Source organism: Ochotona curzoniae, unplaced genomic scaffold (assembly GCF_017591425.1).
Source record: "Ochotona curzoniae isolate NIBS_2020 unplaced genomic scaffold, NIBS_Ocur_1.0 contig_3437, whole genome shotgun sequence".
Lineage (NCBI taxonomy): Eukaryota > Metazoa > Chordata > Mammalia > Lagomorpha > Ochotonidae > Ochotona > Ochotona curzoniae.
Window position 1 is genome coordinate 579,411 of NW_024465862.1, and position 22,769 is coordinate 602,179.

Here is a 22,769-nt window from a genome sequence, read left to right on the forward strand (position 1 = left end):
ACGCAGCATCAACTGGAATCTGGGAGTGGGAGAGGCCTGGGAGGGAAATAGTGGGCTCATCCTTCTTGGGTTACCACTTCCACAGGACATAAAACTAAGATAACTAAGAGCGGCTGGGGTGGAATGGGGTGTGGGACAGACTGGATTACTGCTACACTTATTGGCAAACCAGGGTAGGGAGTGGGGCTGGTGGGGGTTATTGTGGGTCGCTCCAACTAGGCTGCAGCTCCCGCTGGTTTATGTGAGGACCAAGTATGTGCTGGGCAGAACCAGGCTGGACTGCAACACCCATTGGTTCCAGTGGAAGTCGGGAGTGAAAACAGAATCAACCCAGCAACTGCAACCACCAGCTGATTGGAGCGATAGACGGTGCCAGGCCCTGTACTTGTTAGCACATACAAGAAGTTTCTTTGGAGATCTTCCTAATCTAAATGCTGGACTCAGAACCCTAACGAAGAAAAGAGAGAAGACAGAACAGGTCAACCAACCATCTCAGCTATGATGGACTATGTCAATCAGTTGATTTTTCAAAGATCTCATAGTGCTTGGAGTGGCAAGATTGACAGCGATTCATGACTGTGGCAATATCAAAACCACTTGAGCAAGAACCTCAGAGCATGCCCTACATCTGGGACCTGGGGAGGGTGGGAAATTGGGTGGGCCTTCTCCCTTAAATAACCCCCTTTAAACATGAAGGTAACAATATGGAAAACATACTAGTATTATCCACTTTCATGTAGCCCTTGAACCTTCTTACCCTAATTAACTATGTTAAAAATGTCAAAATAAAATCATAAAAAAAAAAAAAAGAAAGAAAGTCTGCCCCCAGATACAACTCTAACTCCAAGTGGGAAGCTGTTTTAAAATATGGTTTTGGGGGGCTGGCATTGTGGTGCAGCCAGGTAGGCATTGTCCAAGGGGCGTGTCTCACATGGGTACTGGTCCATGTCCCTACTGTTTGATCCAGTTTCCTTAATGGCTTGGGGAAAGCTGCAATGATGGCTCAGAACTCTGGACTACTGCCATCCACCTGGGAGACCTGGAAGAAGCTCCCCCTGGCTTCTGGCTTCAGCCTGGCTTAGCTCTGGACCATTTGGGGAGTGACGCAGTGGATGGAAGAGGTCTCTCTATATCTTTAAAAAAAGTGGGGAAGACTTATTTTTTTAGGAAGGCTGATCATATTTATGGAGAGAAGGAAATATATAGAGAAAGAGCTTCCATCCGCTGGTTCACTTCCCAAGTGGCCGCAACTGCCAGAGCTGAGCCAATCCGAAGCCAGGAGCCAGGAGCTTCTTTCAGGTCTCCCACGCAGGTGCAGGGTCCCAAGATTTTGACCCATCCTTGACTGCTTTCCCAGGCCACAGGCAGGGAGCAGGATGGGAGGTAAACTAGGCAGGACAGGACCTGGCGCCCATATGGGATCCTGGTACGTGCAAGGCAAGGACTTTAGCCACTAGGCTACTGTGCCAGGCCCAGCTGATTTTGCTTGTAATATTTTACTGGGAGGAAGTTTTGCTATTTATGGAGTAACTATCTTTTTATGGCTGCTGGATTACATTCATAATTAGAACTTTCCCATCTCAGTTGTTAGAAACGAAGTCCTTGCTCTGTGCTTCCTTTTGACTGTTAAAAAGCTTCCTGTTTTACATTTTAAATCTTTATTTGTGCCGGGCATGCGGTGTTACACTATGGCTTCGAACATGACCAACTACCTGTGTATTAAACTTGACATGGCCATGGTGGTTTCCTCGCGTGTCCGTTTCAACCGCCTACACAACTTTCATCTCCAAGTCCTCCCCGCAATCCCAGTCTCCCCGATCGTCCCACTTAAAGGTTCTATTTTGTTGGTTCGCCCGTTCAAAACCCAGCTCAGCGTCCCAGGTAGGCTTTTCCGACTGCGCAAGCGCGCCGGCGCCCGTGTGACGTGGCCGCCTTACCCGGAAGTGCCGCTGTCGTGAGCTATCACCGAGACGCACTTCCGAGACCTCCGAGAGAACCAGAGAGGAAGCGGAAAGGGCCTGCACTCAGGCACCCATCTGACAGCGCCCGCCACTCGCTTCCACACGGCCTTGGCTGAGAGGACACCGGGCGCCCGTGAGGAAGCCGCGGGCGAGGTCGGGTGAGTGCCGCAGCGGCCGGGCGGCGGGGCCGGGCGGCGGGGCCGGGCCTCGTCACCGCCAGCGGGGCGTCGGCGCGCCGCGGCGCTGCTGGGAGCCGGTCTCCGCCTGCCAGGCCTTGGCTCCGGGCGCGCCGCGTCTCCTCAGCGCCGTCGGCCGCGTCCCCGAGGCTCGCTGTGCAGGCCCGAGGTGGCCGCGGGGTTGACCCCGGCCGGCCATCCTGAAATCCGGTGGAGCCCTCTGCAAGGGGGAAGCAGCCGGCTTAGAGCCAGGCGCAGGGCGGTCTCTTTCTAGCATGGCTTCCGAGGCACCTGGGTGTTTGCCAAGCGCTTGAGGGGAGAGGTGAATGCGGAGCTTGTCCGACGGGGGGTGACAAGCGCCGAGGGCACCTGTGGAGTGGGCAGATGCGGTGGAAAGCCTCGACGGAGCAAAGGAACGGGCCGAGATGTGGATTCGGATGAGAGAGGCCCCCGTTAATACACAGGCACCCGGTAGAATTACAGGATATTTAACGGAAGCTTTTATGCCTGCTCGGCTGTTGCTTTGCGCCAGTCGGGGTGCGCCTTCTCTTTCTGACAAGCTTGAACTTGAAGCCCGCTCCTCCCCCGCCCCCAGCCTAGGTCCCGTTTAATCCCTCTGTTTTCAGCTTACCCTGTTTGATCTGTTCCGTGTGTTGTGAGAGTCAGGCTGCTGAGAGCCGTTATTATGTAAGTTTTTAAAGAGTTATCTACTTGAAAATCATTTACAGAGAGGAGTTTACATCATACGGTTCACTCCCCAAATGGCCTCAGCTGTCACGTTCAGGGTTCCAGTGCCTCCCATGTGGGTGCAGGTGGCCTTACCCCCATGCCACAGTGATGGTATCTGTTTTTTTTTCTTTCAGTCTGAAAAATAGGTGAAGGAGGATTTACCACACAAAACTGCTTTAAGTTATTATTATTATTATAATTGGAAAGGCAGATATACAGAAACATCTTCCATTATTGGTTCTCTCCCCAAGTGGCACAAACGGCAATGCTGAGCTGATTTGAAGCCGGGAGCCAGGAGCTTCTTCTGGGTCTCCCACACGGCTGTAGGGTCCCTGGGCTGTCTTTTTCAACGCTACAAGCAGGGAGCTGGATGGGAAGTGGAGCAGGCAGGATGTGAACCAGTGCCCACATGGGATCCCAGCGCTTGCAAGGTGAGGATTTAGCCATTAGGCTGCCGTGCCTGGACCAGAAGTGGTTTAAGTTTTAAATGAAGTGCAGATTGCACATCCATAATCCAGAAATCTAAAACTTGAAACTTTAATAAGCTCACCTGAAATGAACAATTTAGTGATTTTGGGACCTGGTGCGATAGCGTCTTGGTTAAAGTCCTCGCCTTGCACCGGGATCGCATTATGGGCACCAGTTCTAATCCCAGCAGCCCCGCTTCTCATCCAGCTCCCACAAGCAGGGAGCTGGATGGGAAAGTGGAGCAGCTGGGACACAAACTGGAGCTCATCTGGGATAGCAGCACTAGGAATGGAAGGACTGGCTAATTGGTGCAACATGCTAGCCCCTAATCTGTTCCCGGGGACAGGCAGCATGATTTGTGTAAAACCTGCTGTTCCCTGCCTGTCTTATTGTGGTCGGTCCTGGGTAATCTGAATTCTGCCTGTCTCTGCTCTCCCATCTGCTCAGCGTGCCCTACGGTCTCTATGCTCGAGTCATGTGAGCTTGGCCTTGTGCTTGGGCTCGCAGAGTCACTTGAGCCTCCAGGCTTTGACCGGAAATGCTCTTTGACTGGCGCTTCTCACTGTGTGGGTCACAGCCTTGGGGGCATGTCTGCAGAATAGCCCTCGGGAAACTGGTGTCCTCTGTTAAAGCACCCTGCTTTGTTCTTTACTAAGTTTCCCCACTTGCAAATTTATTTGCTTACATTTAAAAACAATTTTTTTTATGCCTGCTCTACTAGTGTATTGATTTCAAGAGGGAAAGCAGCTTATCTTGTTTTTCGTGTTTTCGCTCTCTGTGTGGCTGGCATAGGTGTATGTGTTAGGTGTACGTTTCACCAAGTATTGGAATACTGTTTTCCCTCAGGAGTAACCTAGCTCTATCCTGCGTTGTATAAGGAGACTTATATCAGAAAAGTTCACAGAAAAATGGAGTGAGTGTTGTGCCAGTTTTTTGAAACCCCCAGATAATCATCAAGTCTGAAGTCGGTGCTAAGGCAAAAAGGTGGTTTATTCAGGTTAGCCTAGGTAACCCAGCCACCTCCCCCAGCCCAGCATGGCTGGGCGGGGGAGGGGCAGCCACAGCCAAGGCTGCAAGGATCCGCAGGGAGGACAAAAGAAGCAGGAGCCAGAAGAGCCCAGGGAGCCCAAGCCCCCCAGTTCTTATACATTTCAGGCTATTAATTATACAGTCATGACTTAGCAGGCTTCTATTGGTGGGTTTGAAACAAGCAACTTTCAAAAAGTACAAATTGATGAGCTATTGGGCTGTGAATCTTATCAAACACCAGGTACCTCCTTCCTAAGGAGTGGTCTGCCTACGTGACCTGCCAGGTGTCCTGCCGGGTGTCACGTAGACTATCAGGCCTGGAGTTCACACAGCCCCCAGCCAAGCCATTAAGGCAGAATCACAAAAGGCAGAAAACGCCTAGGTTCTTCATGAGAAGTATCTGTTTTGGTGCAAAAGTGTCTTAAAATCCAAGATAAGCTTGTACCAAGTGTCTTGTACCAAGATAAGCTCATGCTGTTAATTTTTTAAAATTGGAAAGTCAGATTCCCAGAGGGAAGGAGAGACTGAAAAACATTTTCTATTTATTGGTTCATTCCCTGAATGGTCGCAACAGCCAGAGCTGAGCTGATCCAAAGCCAGAATCCAGGAGCTTCTTCTCGGCCTCCTACATGGGTGCAGGCTCCCAAAGCTGTCCTGTACTGCTTTCCCAGGCCACAAGTGAGGAGCTGGAAGGGAAGTGGAACAGCTGGGACATGAATATGGGATCCCAATATGGGATCCTGGCGCTTGGAGGTAACGGATTAGCCACTGGAGTCAACATGCTGGCCTTGTTTTCTACTTTTTATTAATATAAAGAGGACAAGCTTCATGTAGTTCATATTTACATCTTTTAAATTAATGTTTTCAAGATTTTGGGGCCAACGTGATGGCTGAATTGGTTAATCCTCTTCCTGAAAGCATTTACATCCGATGTGAGCACAGATGTGTTAGCTGCCCCATTTTTTGGTCCAGCCCGCTGCTTGTGGCCTGCGAAAGCAGCAGAGGATGGCCCAAAGCCGTGGGACCCTGCACACACCTGGGAGACCTGGTGGAGGCCCCTGGTTTCTGACTTCAGGTTGACTGAGCTGTAGCCATTGTGACTACTGAAAGAGTGAACCAGTGGATGGAAGATACTCCTCTGTCTCTCCTTTTCTCTATAAATTTGCCTTTCTAATAAAAATAAATAAGTAAAAAAAATATTTTTATTTGAGGGCCTGGCATGATGGTCTAGTGGCTAAAGTCTTCACCTTGAATGCGCAGGGATCCTATTATGGGCACCGATTCTAATCCCAGTGGCCCCACTTACCATCCAGCTCCCTACTTTTGGCCTGGGAAAGCAGTCGAGGATGGCCCAAAGCCTTGGGATCCTGCACCTGCGTGGGAGACCTGGGAGAAGCTCCTGGCTCTTGGCTTTGAATTGGCTCAGCTCTGGCTGTTGCAGCTGCCTGGGGAGTGAATCATTGGATGGAAGATATTCCTGTCTCTCCTCCTCTCTGTGTATCTGTCTTTGCAATGAAAATAAAAGAATCTTTAAAAATATATTTTTATTTAAAAGGTAGGATTACACAGAGAAGGAGACAGATATTCCATTCATTTGTTCACTGTCTAACTGGCTACAGTGCCTGGATCTGTGCTGACCTGAAATCAGGAGCTGCTTCTGTGTCTTCCCCATGGGTGCAGGGACCCAAGAACTTGAGCCCATCCTCTGCTGCTTTCCTAGGTGCATTAGCTGGGAGCTGGCTTGGAAGTGGAGCAGTTTTGAGCAAGTATGTCTGCATTAGCAGAGTTGAGTTAGCAGCCAGAGCCAGATATCAAACTGAAATCCAGGCGCTCTGGGATGTGTTATATGTGTGTGCTGTATAAAGATTTATTTACTTGAAAAGCAGTTACAAAGAGAAAAGAGAGGTCTTCTGTCTTAGTGATTGCGAGGCCTGGGACTGGGTCAGGCCCGAATTAGGAACTTGGAATCTCTGTTTATGTGCAGGGGCTAAAACACCTGGGTCATCTTCTGTTGCTTTCTCTAGTGCATTAGCAGTGAGCTTCATGGGAAGTGGGGCACATGGAACCCAAACTGATGCTCAGATGGGATACAGCATTGCAGGTAGTGGCTTAAACATGGATCTCCTGGGACCAAATACCAGGTCATGTGCACACCCGTTAATTCTGCTTTTCCATGCACTTTCGGAAGTACCCTCATATTCTGATGGTACAGTAGTGTTGTTGCCACAGTGTAGCCCAAGATAATTGTGAGTGTAAGTCATATCTTGTGAGTTTTCTGTTGATACCTATTAGGTGTTTAGCACATACAGAATTGCGTTAGTATGACTTCCATCATATGTGTTCAGTCTTTTGAAAATGCCTCATCGGCAGTAATCTTGTAACAGAACATTCCTGGATGTAAGGACAAAACGGGGATGGAATGACCATTTTGGTGTCATTGTATTCTCAAAAGGGTCATTTGTGCTGTCATTCTCAGCTACCTGAGAGGGAGTGTGAAGATGCTTAAGGAGCGCCCAGGGATGGCGGAAGATCCTCAGCAGCAAGCGGGCGTTCCTGTGGTGAAGCTGGAAAAGGAGCTGCCGTGGGGTAGGGGAAGGGAGGACTCAAGCCCTGAAACTTTCCGTCTGAGGTTTCGGCAGTTCCGCTACCAGGAGGCAGCTGGTCCCCAGGAAGCCCTCAGGGAGCTGCAGGAACTCTGTCGCCGGTGGCTGAGGCCCGAGCTGCACACCAAGGAGCAGATCCTGGAGCTGCTGGTGCTGGAGCAGTTCCTGACCATCCTGCCTCGGGAGTTCTATGCCTGGATTTGGGAGCATGGCCTGGAGAGTGGCAAGGCCTTGGTGGCCCTGGTGGAGGGCTTGACGGAGAGAACACTGGACGCCAAGGCGGTGGGTGAGAAGGGGGTGTCCGGATCTTGTGGCGTTGTTGGCGTGGGAAGGGAGTTTTCAGGAATGGAGGGGTTGACCAAGCAGTGGGAATGAATGAGGCCTAGAACTGTTTCTCTCCCCTCTTCCAAATTGGAACCCAGGTAGCCCAGACTGAAACTGGCACTCCAGTATGGGATGCTGACATCACAAGAAGACAGCTTAACTTGCTGTGCCACCTGCTGGCCCCTCAGGCTCTCTTTAGAGACCAGTGGGTTTTTAGCCAGAAAGGCCATTCCCATGGGTGATGCTGAGGTACTTGAAGCCTCTGTAGACCTCAGAGTGCGGCTTAGCCCTACTTTTCTTTAGGACCTCAGGCCCAAGGATCCCTTTGGGCAGAGGTGCTCATGGAAGTAGCGGATGTCACGTGGAACATGCATGCTGGCCATGGGCTCCCGTGGCCTTTCTGTGGTACTGTTCTCATGGCACCAGTGGTTTTGTACCACAGGTGCCTCCTTTGAACTCTGCCCTGGTTCTGTCGCTGAAAAGGGAGAACAAGACTGATGAACTTGATCTCTGCAAAGCCCAGTCATGCTGTGGCTTCTGTTTGTGACAGCCTCTCCTGTTTGTGACTGTCACCCTGACTTGCTGTCTTTTTGTGGAATCCTAAGAGGATTTTTTCTTCTCCAAAGAAAAGGAAGGACCTTGGTTTCCCTTGCTGTGGCTGGTGCAGCTGTTTCATGCATACTGATTCATGGCGGGGTATAGATCTTGCTTTTTTTATTTTTGGTTTTGGCAGTTGGTACTCTCCCCCTCTCGCCCCACTCTTCCCTCCCCCAGTTAGTGATGAAATTTGGTCAATACCGAGGCAGGCAGAAGAGATCCCTTGTCAAATAACACGAACCGTTTGAAGCTGGTCTGGGTCTGACATGGGGAGATCAGCTTTCTTCATACTACCTCGTTGATGTTCACCCAGCTTTTCCTTCCTCTTCCCTGAAGCTGGGATGGTTTGTTGCCTGCTTCTCTCTCTCTTTTTTTAATTGATTTTCTGTTGACAATCTTTACATAGTTGATTAGGGCACAAAGGGTCAAGGGCTATAGGAAAGTGGGTAAGACTATTGTTTCCGCATTACTGTTTTTTTTTTTTTTTTCCTGTATCTGGGGTAAAGGGGGAGATAAAGGAAGAAGCGATTCATCGTGCTTGGAATGATGAGAGAGACTGGCAGCAGTTCAGAACTGTTGAACTATCAAAACCATTTGAGCAGGACCTTTGGAGCATGGCCCACATCGGGGACCCTGGGATGGGGTGGGAGCCTGGGTGGGGCTTCTCCCTTTATCTCCTTTTGGGTTTTAATTCAATTCCTGTCATAACCACCTTCTCCAAGCCTTATCCTAACTGATTCTGGAAACTGTCCTTAGGTCCCATGTCCTGTGCAGGCAGAGCAAGAGGAGACAGCACTTTGCAGAGGCACCTGGGAGCCTGGCGTTCACCCAGGGCCAGTGGAGGTCAAGCCTGAGTGGGAGCTGGGAACTCCTGGGGAAGGAGTTCAAGGCCTGGACCAAAGTGCGGAGGAGCAGCCCCTCAATCAGGACCCTGGAGGTGGGACGCAGGCCTTCCAGGAGCAGGGTAAGGTGCACGCTACAGAACTGGAGGGTACTACTCTACAGGCAGCTCTCTTCTCTTAAGACCCAGCAGAGGATAAACTGAGTGTTCTGTGAGGTGTCTGTCTTTCCTTTTTTCTTTTTTTTAAATTTTCATTTAGAAGGTGGAGTTGCAGAAAGACAAGGAGAGACACAGAGAGCTTCTATCCTCTGGTTCACACCCCAGAGCAAGGAGCTATGTGGGCTCAGGGACCTAAGGACTTGGGCCATCTTCCACTCCTTCCTCAGATGAATTAGCAGGGAGGTGGCTCAAAAGTGGAATAGCTGGGGGCATGAACTGGTGCCCACATGGGATGCTGACACTGCAGATAGTGGCTTAGCCTGCTGCACCATGGTGTTGGCCTTGTGAGGTGTCATTCTTGATCTCCCTGGCTGCCCATAGATCTCAGTAGGTGGCAGATGGCTACTTTGATTTTCTGGTTTCTGGTGGTGGTGGTAGTAGTGATGGTTGTGGTTGTGGTAGTGAGGGTTACCTTGGACCACATGCTCTTACCCTTTCTTCCCCTCACATCCCTTCCTGAAGTTACCAGGAGGTATGCAGCTGACCTAGTGGAGTATTTTTAAGTGGACAAATCATATCATTTCTCACAGTAACATGTGGCTGATGTGTTAGGTATCTCAGAGGAGATTATTTGCAGAGTGGGTCCAGAGAACATGGTGAACCGTGAACGGTCAGGCTGGCCTGGTTTTCCCAGTGAGGAACGGGGTTGGGGTTCCCCAGGTCCCTTCGTTGTGACTTCAGTGTGGTTTGTCTGGAGTCTCCTGGTTCCTGTGGCTGTGTGTGGGGTGGGTGTGCCCTCTGAAGGGCTGTCAGCCTGTGCTGAGCCTTCTCATGCCTTTTGCCTTGCTCAGTGCTGCCAATGCTTCCGACTGCTTCAGGCCTCCCTGTGGTGAGCACCAGAGACCAGGAAATGGCAGTTGGGTTCCTCACGACTGGATCCCAGGTAAGCTGTGACTTGCCCTTCTGAGAGCCTGTGGCAGCTTTGATGGAGGTTCACCTCCCCCAGGGTTTCCCTGCACACTGGGTGCCATCCGCATTGCCCAGTCATCCTGCTAGTCTGGTTCTGATGGTTATGACAGCTTGACTTGCTTTTCTCTGCTACCCTCCCCAGTTGCTAGTTTGCATTGAGCCTTCTCCCTGTACCCTAAGCCACAGGATCTGCTGTTGTTTCTACTCTTAAAATGTGAGCAAGAAGACATTGGAAGAAACTCTGTAGGAATATCCAGGCTGCCGTGGTTGGCCTGCAGATGAATCCCCGTGGGGGTTCTGTGCTGCTCTTCCTCTGGGGCTGTCATTGGCGATGTGGCTGACTGAGCTGGGGCTCCCTAAAGACTGAGCAGAGGATCTTTCTGGCCCATACACAAAGCTGTGGGGGTTTAGGCCTTTTCAGTGTATGCTGATCCATTCACAGAAAGTAATGAAAGACAAAAGACATGTGGGGTTCTTGCCCAAGGAGCTTGATCTGGGAGGTGGGACTTCCTGGGGCCTGCCTTTTCTAAAGGGACAAGGTTTGAGGAGTTACTTGAAGAGGAAAAGGGGTTGTAAGGCAGAAAAACAAAGCAGATTAGTTCCAACTTAGCTAAAACCCTGTCTGAGTGAAATCTTAAGCCATGTCTCTTGCTGTGCCTGTTTACAAAGATGGAAGGGAGTGAGGGATGTCTGTCTTTCCGTTTGGCCACATCATTCTTTGCCGCCATGGTTATCATTCATGATGTGGTGAGTGAGCATGTGACTGCATTTGTGCTCACATGACATTTCTCTCTATTTTTGTTTTATTTGAAAAGTAGAGAAATGGAACTAGATAATTCATTCCCCAGATATCCACAACAGCCAGGGCTGGGCCGGCTAACACTAGGGGAGTTGAGAAGTTAGTCAGGTCCCCTGTCAGGGACTCAGGATACTTCCAGGGTGTATGTTAGTATAGGAAGCTAGATTAGAGTGGAGGCAGGACTTCAACCCAGGTGCTCTGATAATGAGAGGTGGGCATCTCTAGTGATGTCCTAACCATTGGACTCAACACCACCCTGTGACAGGGTCAAGATGGGTTTGGCTTTGAGAGTAAATCCCTGCTAGATGCCAGGATGTATAGGTAGCTGCTCTTGGGCTATGTTGAGCTTGAGGAAGGAGTGGCAGGTGCCAGTGAGTGGGGAGGAACACAGTGGTTGCTAGGGACCAGCTGAACTGGTGGCTCATGCAAGCCTGTGTCTCTGTCATGTAGTGATCCAGAGCCAGGCAGTTCTGCTTCATGAGCAAGGGGGAACCCCGTTCCTATGTCTCCTTGCTGTGCTTGTCCCTGGTGGTGTTCCTGCCTTTTAGAAAGTTGTACCTCAGGGTTGCTTTCTTTGTCACTGCCTTCTGTTGTGGTTTCAGGGATTGGGAGCCTTCAAAGACATGGCCTTGGCCTTCCCTGAGGAAGAATGGAGACAAGTGACGCCAGCCCAGATAGATTGCTTTGGGGAGTACGTGGAACCTCAGGCCTGCACAGTTTCTCCAGGTAAGACTCTGTCTACCCCATAGGTAGAGACTTGTGAAAGCTGCAGGTCAGGAGTCTTGCCTGACAAAGAAAGGGGATTTTATGGCTGGCTTTATGTGCTGCCACGCCAAGAAAGAAGTCAAATGGCTAAGTAGCAAGACACATGGCTGCCCTTCAGGGTAATGAAGCAGCTCAGTGTGTTGAGCTTCACATCCATTCCCTGTGTCTGTAACGGAAGGACACTGAGGATTGAAAACGAGAGAAACAGCAGGCTGAAAGGTCTTTGATCTTGAGCAGATGTTTGCTGAACACTGAGCCCCATGAGGTGGCTGTGTGTTGGCGCATGAGGTGAGCAGAACTGAGGTACCTGGAGCCATGGGAAGTGCAGTGTGTGTATAGGAGCGTGCAAGGCTGCCTAGTAGGGGTTGAAAAATGAAAGGCTGGTGCGGCACTGTCATAGGAAGCAGAGCCACACTGGGGCAGCCTGAGGTGATGGCTGGGTGTGAGCTGTAGTTGGAGCCTGGGAAGATGCCATCCTCTATGCAAGCTGGGAGCTCCTAGGAGGAATAGCAGTGGGAATGGGCAGTCAAGGTGAGGTCTGTGGGAGCAGCCAGGGAGGACACTGCAGCACCTGGGGCTGCCACAGCAAGGAGCAGCGTGACATCTGGCTGAAAGGAGGAGAGTGGTGTGGTTGGGATAGGTCCTTGGCTGTTGCTCTGACTCCTTCCTGTCACAGCTCCTTGGCTGTGTTGTATCCTGACCCCTCATCTGCACTGACTTCATCTGGCCTATTATTCTCCCTTGAAATGTGGCCAGGGATGAGCAGCATATGAGAGAACCCAACTGGGCTTCACCACTTAGTAACTGTGTCTAAGTGAGTGTATCGGTTTACCTTTTCAAGTCTCAGTTTGCTTAGTCATGCAGTGGGGTTGTGTGTGGAACGTGGCCTCGTGACATTGTGAAAATGAAATCAGATAACATGTCCAGACATGGGGCAAGCATGGTAATGTTAGTTCATTGTGTAATTTTCTTTTTAATGATTTATTTATTTTTATTGGAAATTCAGATTTAGAAAGAGAAGGAGAGGCAGAGAGAAAAATCTTCACCTGCGGTTCTCTCTGTAAGGGGCTGCAGTGGCTGGAGCAGAGCTGATTGAAGCCAGGAGCCTTTTCTGAGTGTCCCACCCTGGTGTTGGGTCCTAAGGGATTGAGCCGTCCTCCACTGCTTTCCCAGGCCCCAAGCATGGAGCTGAATGGGAACTGAAGCAGTTGGGACACAAACTGGCACTAACATGGGATCCTTGTTTGTGCAAGGCGAGGAGGATCTAGCCACTGAGCCCCATCACACCAACCCCACTGTATAATTCTTTAAAAAGGTTTCTTTACTTGAAAGGCAAAATTAGAGAGAGTCAGAGAGACGTTTCATCACTGATTGATTTCCCAAATGGCCACCAAAGCCGGATTGGGCCATGCTGAAGCCAGGAGCCTAAAATTGCATGTTGGTTTCCCTCATGGTTGGTAGAGTCCCAAGTCGTTAGGCAATTTTTTTCCTGCTTTGCTGGGTGCATTAACAGGGAGCAATATTAAGGCATCCTTTTATGAATATTCATTCATTTATTCATATAGTGAGGACAAAGATTACTAAAGATTTTAGTACAAAAGAAATCTTTGTGTACAAAAGAAATCTTTGTCACTGTATATATGGCCAGTGTGCTTCTTGTCATCAGGAAGCATTAAAGATGTTTACTCTTAGTGTCACGCAGTTGAAGTGAGGAGGCCTACTGTGTGTCATATTGGTCATTGGAATGGACCGTTATTCCAATGGAATGGAATAGTCATTGGAATGGGATAGGGTGGAGGACTTTAAGAAGGGGTTTGGAGACTGAGTGCATGGCAAGACTGTCACACCATGACACTGATGGAGTGGCTGCATATGTCTGTACCTTGTACATGGGAGATGTGTGGTTGCTATGGGAGCAGGGACATGGGAGCCTGCGAAGAGTGGCAAAAGGCAGAGGCTCCTATGGTGGGAGGCTTGCAGCTTGCATTCCAGTGCCCTGCTCCCATCTTAGGATGTACCTTTGCCAGTGGTGGTGCTGTGTGGGATGAGACTTCTGCCTTGCATCTTCAGACTGTTTTTCACCCTCATGGCCATTTTTCTTCTTTTTTTTCCCCCCTTATGTATTTATTTGAAAGGCAGAGTTACAGGAGAGAGGGAGGAAGAGGACATTATTCTATCTGCTGGTTCACACCTGCAAAGTGCTGCAAAAGTTAAGGCAGGTCTGGGCTGATACCAGGAGCCTAGGATTACATCCTGTCTCGCATGTGCATGTCAGGGGCCAAGCACTTGGGCCATCTTCCAATGCATCCCTAGGCGCATTAACAGGGAGCTGGATCAGAAATGGAGCGGTCGGGACTCAAACCAGCTTGTATGGCATATTGGCATCACTGCCAGCGGCCTAATGTGCTGCAACACAGTGCTGGCTCCTCCTCGTTGTTTCTATTCTAAAGGCTGGTTAAGCAGCTCAGAATTTCAAAGTAACCCAAGCATATTCCGAAAAATTTGTGTGGAGTGTGACATTGGAAGTCCATTTCTCAGGCAGGCTCTCTTGTCTGTGTCTCAACCTTCAGGTCTTGATGTTTGTTCCCTTGTCATCTGATTTCTTTGACTGATAACTATGTGGGCTGGGCCCAGATCTTCATCTGTGAAGAGGACGTGGGTCTAGACATGTGTTGGTTGAGAAGGTTTCTCAGGTTGCTTCTGGTTTCTGGTTCTGAATAAATGTCCGACTGCTAACCTGTGGTTGGGATTGTAGTACTGAGGGCAGGAGGGAGACAGATGAAGGACGGATGGAATTTTGGACTTGATTTGGCGTTATGGACACAGATGGTAGGTGTGCATAAACCAGCCTAGAGGGACTTGTTGGCCGTTCATGAGGTGGTGAGAGTTGAGCACTCAGAGGAGAAAGGAAGATGTTGAGGTTGGTGGAGTGAGGCTGATCGCGGACTGTGGTTTAACTCTTTTAGGGAATGTTTTCAGCCTGGAGTGAGGTGGGTAAAACTGCTTGAGGAAAGTTCTTGGCGGCAGGGCACAGTCAGCCTACGGGCAGGAGCCTGAGAGCAGGACCCAGGCTGGTGACTGTGGAGAATGGGTTTACGGTTGGCCATAGCTGAGGAAAGGAGAGTCAAAAGGGGAGTGTAAGGTCTTGGTTGGAGATCCATGAGCTCATGCCGGAGAGGGAAGAAATGCTTTCCTGAGGGAAGGGCTCCACTTGCTGAATTTGAAATACAAGTGTCGGTAACAGGAAGTAGCAGGAAGTCAGGTGCCTGGCCTGAAGGCCTAAATGTGATGCATTATTGCATACCTGCTCTGTGCAGGAAGTCGTCAGTCCATCTTGAAGTTGAAGACAGTGAGGCTGCCACAACAATTGAGTAGCTAAACCAACGCGGAAAACAAGACCTTGGACTGCCAGGTCCAGTCTCTCCACCAGGGAAGCATTCTCCTAGTGTCTTTACTTGTGCCCACACATTTCCTCTTATTCATTTTTATCCAGCTCTATGTCTTGCACATTTGTTGTTGTTGTTTTTCCCTTCTAATTTACTTTAAATTTTATAATATAATTCCATAGTCTTTGAAATTTCTTTTACCCCCTTTCTAAAATCCCTTCCCCTCCGGTCTTACATATTTGTAAAACATTTCCAATTCAGAAAAGCTGAGTGTAGTAATCATACCTATATCTGTATGCAGATCTAGTTTTTTTTTTTTTTAAGATTTATTTATTTTTATTTGAAAGCAGATTTACAGAGAGGAGAGACAGAAAGATCTTCCATCTGCTGGTACATATCCCGGCTGCTCCACTTCCTGTCTAGCTCTCTACTTGTGGCCTGGGAAAGCAGTAGAGGATGGCCAAAAGTCTTAGGACCCTGCACCTGCGTGAAAGACCTGGAAGAAGCTCGTGGCTCCTGACTTTGGATTGGCTTAGCTTTGGCTTTTGTGACCACTTGGAGAGTGAACTAGCAGAGGTCTTTTGTCTCTCTTCTCGGTGGATTTGGCTTTCCAATAAAAAAGTAAATAAGTCTTAAAAACAACAAAAAAATCAGTCAAGGATAGTCCAAAGTCTTGGAACCCTGTGCCCATATGGGAGAACCAGAAGATGCTCCTTTTTTCGGGTCAGCTTTGCTTTGGCCATTGCGGCCACTTGAAGGGTGAATCAGCAGATAGAAGATGTTTCTCTATGTCTTTCCTTCTCTCTGTAGCTGATTTTCCAATAAAAATAAATAAATCTTTAAAAAAAGGCACAAAAAAAGCAAGGGGTTCCTCTCTCTTCACTCCCTGTCTCACCTACTTAATATTTTTCCCAAGTTATTACAATAGCATAATTACTCATTTTATAGTCACAAATTTTGATATAAAGGTATGATGATATGACAGAGGAAAAAGAAAAATTAATGTGTAATAAAAATGGACATCCTAGTATTGTCGTGGAGTGTGAAAGAGATCACACTGGACCCAAGTATAAGATGTTAGGGAGAGTCTTTATTGCCCGAGCTTAGTGACAGCAATGCCTGCTACACTTCAGGAACCACTGCAATGTGTGGCCGAAGTCGGGGGTTTTTAAGCTCTTGTCTTTCAGATTGAGAGCTGTACAGGACAGAGTTTTCATGCATTCAGTTACTAAGTGCAAGAGGCAGGAAGGGAGCTACTGGAGCCCAAAGTTTTCTTGTAGTTAACTAACGTAACCTAGCACAGTGGGAGGCAGGAGGGGCCAGGTGCATGGAGCCTCCAGAGCCAGTTTTGTGCATTCAGTTAAGTTGAACGTCATGAGAGAACGACATGGAAACTCCATTTCTGCACTGTCCACTGTCAGCCGGTCAAGCTGGTACTCACCATCAACCCAGGTGCATCCCATCACACTATTAGATTATTCCTAATTAATAAGATGGATGCTGTATCACAGTTAATTCACACTATGGCATGTATATTCTAATAATGGCAGTCCTAACATAACTCAGGGTCATAATTCCATCCATTCCATTAAGAAATCAAACTTAAGTTCCATGTATATAGTATCTAACATACTCGGATTTCTCCAGATCTGGTTAGGTCAACCATTGCTCTTAGTTTTAATTAAGAGATCAAAATTGGAAACTACCCAAATGAACATCAATTGCTTTTTTTAAAAAAAGATTTATTTTATTTTCATCACAGAGTCAGATATACAGAGAGGAGGAGAGAGACAGAGAGGAAGATCTTCCATCTGATGATTCACTCCCCAAGTGACTGCAATGGCCTGTGCTATGTCAGTTCGGAGCCAGGAGCCAGGAACTTCTCTCAGGTCTCCCACGCAGGTGCAGGGTCCCAAGGCCTTGGGCTGTGCTCGACTGCTTTCCCAGGCCACAGTCAGGGAGCTGGATGGGAAATGGAGCTGCCAGGATTAGAACCAGCGCCCATATGGGATCTCAGGGCGTTCAAGGCGAGGACTTTAGCTGCTAGGCCATGCCACCGGGCCCATCAATTGGTTTTTTAAAGATTTATTTATTTTTATTGGAAAGGTAGAAAGAAGAAAAGATTTTCCATCCACTATTTCACTCCTTAGATGGCCACAACAGCTGGAGTTAAGCTGATCCAAAGCCAATAGCTAGGAGCTTTTTCTGAATCTCTCACTTAGGTGCAAGGCCCCTAGGCTGTGAGCCATCCTCTGCTGCTTTCCCAGGCCACAAGCAGGGGACTGGAAGGGAAGTGGAGCAGCCAGGACATGAACTGGTGCCCAGGTGGGATGCGGTGCTTGGGGACGGAGCATGAGTCACTTAAGTCATCACGCCAGGCCGCCATCTATCATATTTTTTTAAAGTTTTTAATTTTTTAAAGTTATGGTAGCTCATTTTTTTTTTATTTTTTAAAATTTCTTTTGTAATTATTATTATAATTTTATGATACAGTTCAATAGATCCTGTGATTTCCCTTCCCACCTCCACAAGTTCCTTCCCTGCCCCAACTAAGTTTCCCTATATTCTTACTATAGTATAGTTATTCATAAACAGTCATATGTCCATTATTGCAGGCATGGACAATGGCAAAGTCCAGCATCCTATTGTCAAGATATCTGGAAGTAGAGATGCATATTGCTTTGTATCCTCATATCTGGATATTATATTCTCCATTACACAGTTATTATACATCCCCTTAGAAATGAAAAGCCACAATACAAAATCAACAACAGGAAGAAAGAAATAAAAAATGCCATGAAGTTAAATAACCATAACTGCGTGACTAATGTGTCACTGAAGAAATGAAAAAAGAAAATGGAGAACATTATTCAAGAAAATGATGTATGGTTTATGTCAGTGAAAATTTAATGAAAAAGTTTTGAAGAGGTGAAACTAAAAGAAAAATCAAAATCCATGAAATATAATTTCTGCTGATCTTTGTTGGTGAGATATGTCTCCTGCTTGGAACAAACAGATGGGTTTTGTTATTTTAATCCGATCTACCAATCAATGACATTTGATTGATGATTTTAAGCCATTTACATTCACGGTTAATATGCATGTGTGGTAATTTAATTCTGTCATTAAAACAATGGGCTGTTCACTGATTTAGTCTTCTGTTGTTATTTTACTGGGATCTGCTTCACAATTGCCTTTGGTTTAGGTGGGCACTATTCCTTTTCCCTGTCAAGAAAACATCTTTCATTTGCAGGGCAGGTTTAGAAGAGGCACATTCTTTTAACTTTTCTTTACTGTGGAATTTTATTTCATTTTTGAAGACATAGGGAAGTTTTGCTGGGTATGTTATCTTAGGCCAAAAATTTTCTTCTTTGAGAATCTGGAGTGTGTCACTCCATTCTCTTGTGGCCGGTAGAGTTTCCTGTGAGAGGTTCCTGTGAGTTTAATTGGCATTCCTTTACATGTCGATTGATTTTTTTTTTTTTCTTTCTTTCTTCTTTTTTTATTTTTTTTTGGTAGTCACGGATTTTCTCTGGTATGTAATGTTTCTTCTTGAGAGGTCAGCTGTGAGTTTGTTTGGGGTTTCTCTGTAATTCACTTGATTTTTCTCACGTGCACATTTCAGGATTTTTTTCCTTAAGTTCAACTGAGGAGAGCTTGATGATCATGTGTCCTGGTGAAGGTTGCTTTTGATCAAGCCTGTTGGGAGTTCTGTGCCCCTCCTGGATGTTGTTTCTCAATTCTTTCTCTAGATTAGGGACATTTTCCCTTACTATTTCATTGACTACCGTTAATCCCAGCTTTCTTTTTCTGCATCTTCTGGGACTGCATAACCCTAAATGTTGAGCCTTTTAATATGTCTTTAAATTTTTGAATACTTTTTTTGGCCTGGTCCAGCTCTGCTTCCAGCTTTTTGTTTGTTTCTCCCTAGTAACAAGAAATATCTTCCAGTTCTGAAATTCTTTCTTTTGCTTTGTTCATTCTATTTTGGAGACTCTCCACTGTACTTTTAATTTGTTCCACTGTATTCTTCATGTTTGATATATCAGCTTTCATTTGATTCATTTTGTCTGCTGTTTTCATGTGTCTGTCAGTGTCCAGGTGCGCCTCTGCTATCGTTCTGTCTTCTCTCTCCTGGAATGTGCCCTGTCTGCATCACACTGGCTAATGTTTCCCCATCTGTTTAAACGTGTCCTTACCGTATTCCGCCATCTTGATTCTCCCATCTATCACATTTGTAAATTGGTTCTGATATGGCATAATACATACATCAGTGAAAGAGAATAAAGTATGCTGTACCCCACTGGTGAATTTTGCAAACTGAGCAGAAGAATCCAGAAACACTGTATGAATCAGTTTTATGAAGTGAAGGAACAAAAAGAAAAAGAGAAGGTCTGGGCAGTGTGTTCTCTGTGGACAGGGCCTGGTACAGGACGGGTGGAGGTTGGTCTTTTGTGTGAGTGTTGTTTGTAGAGGAAAGGTCTTTAGATCTCCGTTTATGTCTTGCAAGGTTTTACTTTAGTGAAAGGCTCACACAGCAGAAAAATGGATAAAAGGTGATCGCTTCTTCGCTCATATTTTATCATACTAAGAAGAATGTAGAAATGTTTCTTTTTATGATCTCATGGCCTTCTCTGAATGAATTCTCTTCTGCTTTAAGTACCACTTGTCAGATCTTTTTCACCCTGTTCCTGGCTGCTATGTTCCTTGAGGATACCTTTTTCTTTCTTTTTTTTTTTTCTTCATTCCCTTCCCCCTCTTCTATAATCATCTTTTCTTAACTCAGAACATCTAAGGGAGATCTGAATAAGGATGCAAGTTGAAGCCAGGGCCCCTTAATTGTGTGAAACATTCCCATGTGGAGCTTCTGTCACTGGAGCCTTTCTGACAGTCTGGCGTCATCCAGCTGACTGTTCACAGGCACCTTCCTAAATCAGCACCCTGCGTGGCCCCAGGGATGCAGTGGGAATACTTCTGGCAGGAACTGGGAGCTTCGCAGGTGTGCTGCCATTCTGTGTCTCTGCAGTAGGTTTGCAGTTACCTGGGGAGGGCAGAACGTCTCATCCAGCAGCTTCATGTGGAAGTAAGTGCTAGAAGGTCTCTGAGTGCTGCAGAGGTTCAGGAGCACAGAACAATGAGGGTGTGTTTTGGAGACAAAAATTAGCATGTTAGATTTTATAGGAATTGTGTTGAGTTCCAACAGAATTTGGTGTGAAGGCCTGCCTTAAGATTTCTAAGATTAAAGAGAAAGGCATTTGGGTAGAAAGAAAGGAAAAGCCTAAGTGAGGATTCAGGTCCCCTAAAGTGATAGATGTTGGCATTCATCAAGGGGAGGAAGATAAAGAAGTGTTAATGGGACATGGTGGAAGCACGGCTTCCACAGAGTCGGTCTTTATCTCCTTTTTCTTATAGGTGCTGGGAGCAAGGAGAAGGAGCTGAAACCACAGCAGGAAGACCTCAAAGAGGCGTTTGCTGGACTGACGGCACAGGGGTTTGGGGAAGTCACTCTGCAGGGTGCTGGGCTTGGGCGGGCCTCTGAGCAGGAGCCCAGTGGCTCTGCGGGCAGCCTGCCAGGGCTTCCTCCCCCTCAGCAGGGCACAGTGCCCATTTCTGATGAACTCAAAACTCATAGCTCCTTCTGGAAGCCCTTCCAGTGCCGTGAGTGTGGAAAAGGCTTCAGTCGAAGCTCCAATCTTGTCAGACACCAGCGCACACATGAGGAGGAGAAATCCTATGGGTGCATGGAGTGTGGGAAGGGCTTTACACTGAGGGAGTATCTGATGAAGCACCAGAGAACACACTTGGGAAAGAGACCCTATGTGTGCAGCGAGTGCTGGAAAACCTTCAGCCAAAGACACCACCTTGAGGTCCACCAGCGGAGCCACACAGGGGAGAAGCCCTACAAATGTGGGGACTGCTGGAAGAGCTTTAGCCGGAGGCAGCACCTGCAGGTCCATCGCAGGACGCATACTGGGGAGAAGCCTTACACATGTGAGTGCGGCAAGAGCTTCAGTAGGAACGCCAACCTGGCTGTGCACCGGCGTGCCCACACTGGTGAGAAGCCGTACGGGTGCCAGGTGTGTGGCAAGCGCTTCAGCAAGGGCGAGCGACTGGTCCGGCACCAGAGGATCCACACGGGAGAGAAGCCCTACCACTGCCTGGCCTGTGGGCGAAGCTTCAACCAGAGGTCCATTCTTAATCGGCACCAGAAGACTCAACACCGCCAGGAACCCCCGGTACCCTGAGGGAAGTCTCATCATGCGGCCTATCTGCTGGGCTTCTGTGGTTGTGGAGGATGGGATGCACAAGGTCACCTTGACCCACTCTTCCCCCCACTCCCAAGTCCACGGAGAGGTCAAGGCTTGGCGATGTAGGGCTCCCAGAGGGCATAGCTGCTTGCACCTTACCTATTTGGTGCTGATGCTTTCTGCTCCCGTCTTTTAGTTCAAGCCGAGTGGGTGTTTGTACCCACCCCTGGAACAAATGTGGTAAGGAAGGCAGAATTTTCTTACCTGTTGGCAGCTTGAGCTTCATTTTTCTGAGGGCTTTATCCTGCCTGCTTCTCTCCTCAACTACTCTCTTCCATTTAGCAAAATTCTTTTAGACACCTGCCATGTCCTACTGCAGTAAATGCTGACTGGAGAGGTGGGTGAGGCCTGTGTTTGTGAGCATATGGGAAGTTGTAACCTACCAAGTGTGACAGTGAGTGCCACGTCCCTTGTGGCCTTGTGTTTTTGTCTCCAACTGTAGTATTCTGTCCTCATCTGTAAAGTTTCTCTGATGTTACTGCTTGCACTGTAACAACCGTCAACACATCAGCTATTGGAAATGAATATTTTGCTATTGATCACTGAATAAACAGTATTTTAAAGAAAAATTCTGTTCTGTAGAATGACCTATTTAGTGAGTCTGAAAAAATGACCTGGTATCAACGCCCTGTTTAATGGACCTGTAGTGTGTATAAATTGCTTTTCTACTTGTTCTCATGGTTTATTGCACAAGTACTTTTTGATTGAGGCCCTGGAGTGTGCCAGGCACTCTTCTCGGTGCTCATGGTACATTGTTGTTAAAAAAGGGAAGAAAATGACTTGACCTCAAAGCGCTTATGATTTAGTGAACGTGCCTGATCTTCAGAATCTGGATATTTCCATGAATCCCTGGACATGGGGTCCGAGCCCTTGTATTTAGTCTTGTCAGTTCTTGCCGTGAAATGCATTTGCTGCCTACCTCTTGTTACAAATAGCTTCTGTGCTTGGTGCACCCAGACCTTTGACACTGAGAAACGGGATCCTGGGTCCCAAATGGAGAGGATGCAATGGTTGTGTCCACTTTTGCATGTGTGCCATTTCAGGAAAAATAACAATGGTTGTAGGCATTTAAAAACATACATTTCTTTAAAAATGAGAAGATGTGGTATTTGTAACTGTGCTAATGCTTTCATTTATTATTTTGCTATACTCCAATGATTTTCTTGCTGTTTAATCTGGAAACTACCTAGCTGGCGTGGGTTGCAGTGCCATGTCATTGGTATGCCAGATCCTGGCTGCTGAGTAAGATTGTGTATCTTTTGTTGACAGTTTACACTGTGATTGCAGCAAGCTGTGGATTTGTGTCATGGGCTGTTTATCTTGTGTTCTAACATATTCTTTTACTGAGACCAATTTTTCTTTCCTGTTGTGAGATAAAATGTGACCAGTAATACAAGGTTGTGTTATTCCTTTTTAAAAAAGATTTATTTAACTTTGGGCCTGGTGAGATGGCTCAGTGGCTAAATCCTCACCTTGCATGCATCGGGATCCCATACACGTGCTGGTTCGTGTCTAGGATGCTGCACTTCCCATCCAGCTCCCTGCTTGTGGCCTGGGAAAGCAGTAGAGGATGACCTAAAGCCTTGGGATCTTGTATCTGCGTGGAGGACCCAGAGGAAGCTCTTGGCTTTGGATCGACTCAGTTCTGGCTGTTG

The 22,769-nt window shown here is 47.5% G+C and overlaps 1 protein-coding gene across 2 annotated transcripts; it reads left to right on the top strand.

Moving 5' to 3' along the window:
• The first annotated feature begins 1,995 nt into the window (after positions 1-1,995).
• Positions 1,996-22,581, top strand: ZSCAN25 (zinc finger and SCAN domain containing 25). Of its 2 annotated transcripts, none has more exons than XM_040980400.1 (6): positions 1,996-2,119; positions 6,816-7,248; positions 8,644-8,851; positions 9,739-9,830; positions 11,258-11,381; positions 20,219-22,581. In XM_040980400.1, exons 2-6 carry the CDS (start codon positions 6,862-6,864, stop codon positions 21,049-21,051), a joined length of 1,644 nt encoding a protein of 547 aa, XP_040836334.1. In that variant the 5' UTR covers positions 1,996-2,119; positions 6,816-6,861; the 3' UTR covers positions 21,052-22,581. The 2 variants fall into 2 exon arrangements, with proteins under 2 accessions (XP_040836334.1, XP_040836333.1); XM_040980399.1 differs by having other exon boundaries at positions 6,840-7,248.
• The last annotated feature ends 188 nt before the right edge of the window (positions 22,582-22,769 follow it).

Bases quoted from the DNA above. Each gene is read 5' to 3' on its own strand.
- ZSCAN25 (XM_040980400.1), top strand. From the start codon at position 6,862: ATGCTTAAGGAGCGCCCAGGGATGGCGGAAGATCCTCAGCAGCAAGCG. The intron at 9,831-11,257 runs GTAAGCTGTGAC...TTGTGGTTTCAG, and splicing joins TCCTCACGACTGGATCCCAG to GGATTGGGAGCCTTCAAAGA. The intron at 11,382-20,218 runs GTAAGACTCTGT...TTTTTCTTATAG, and splicing joins GGCCTGCACAGTTTCTCCAG to GTGCTGGGAGCAAGGAGAAG.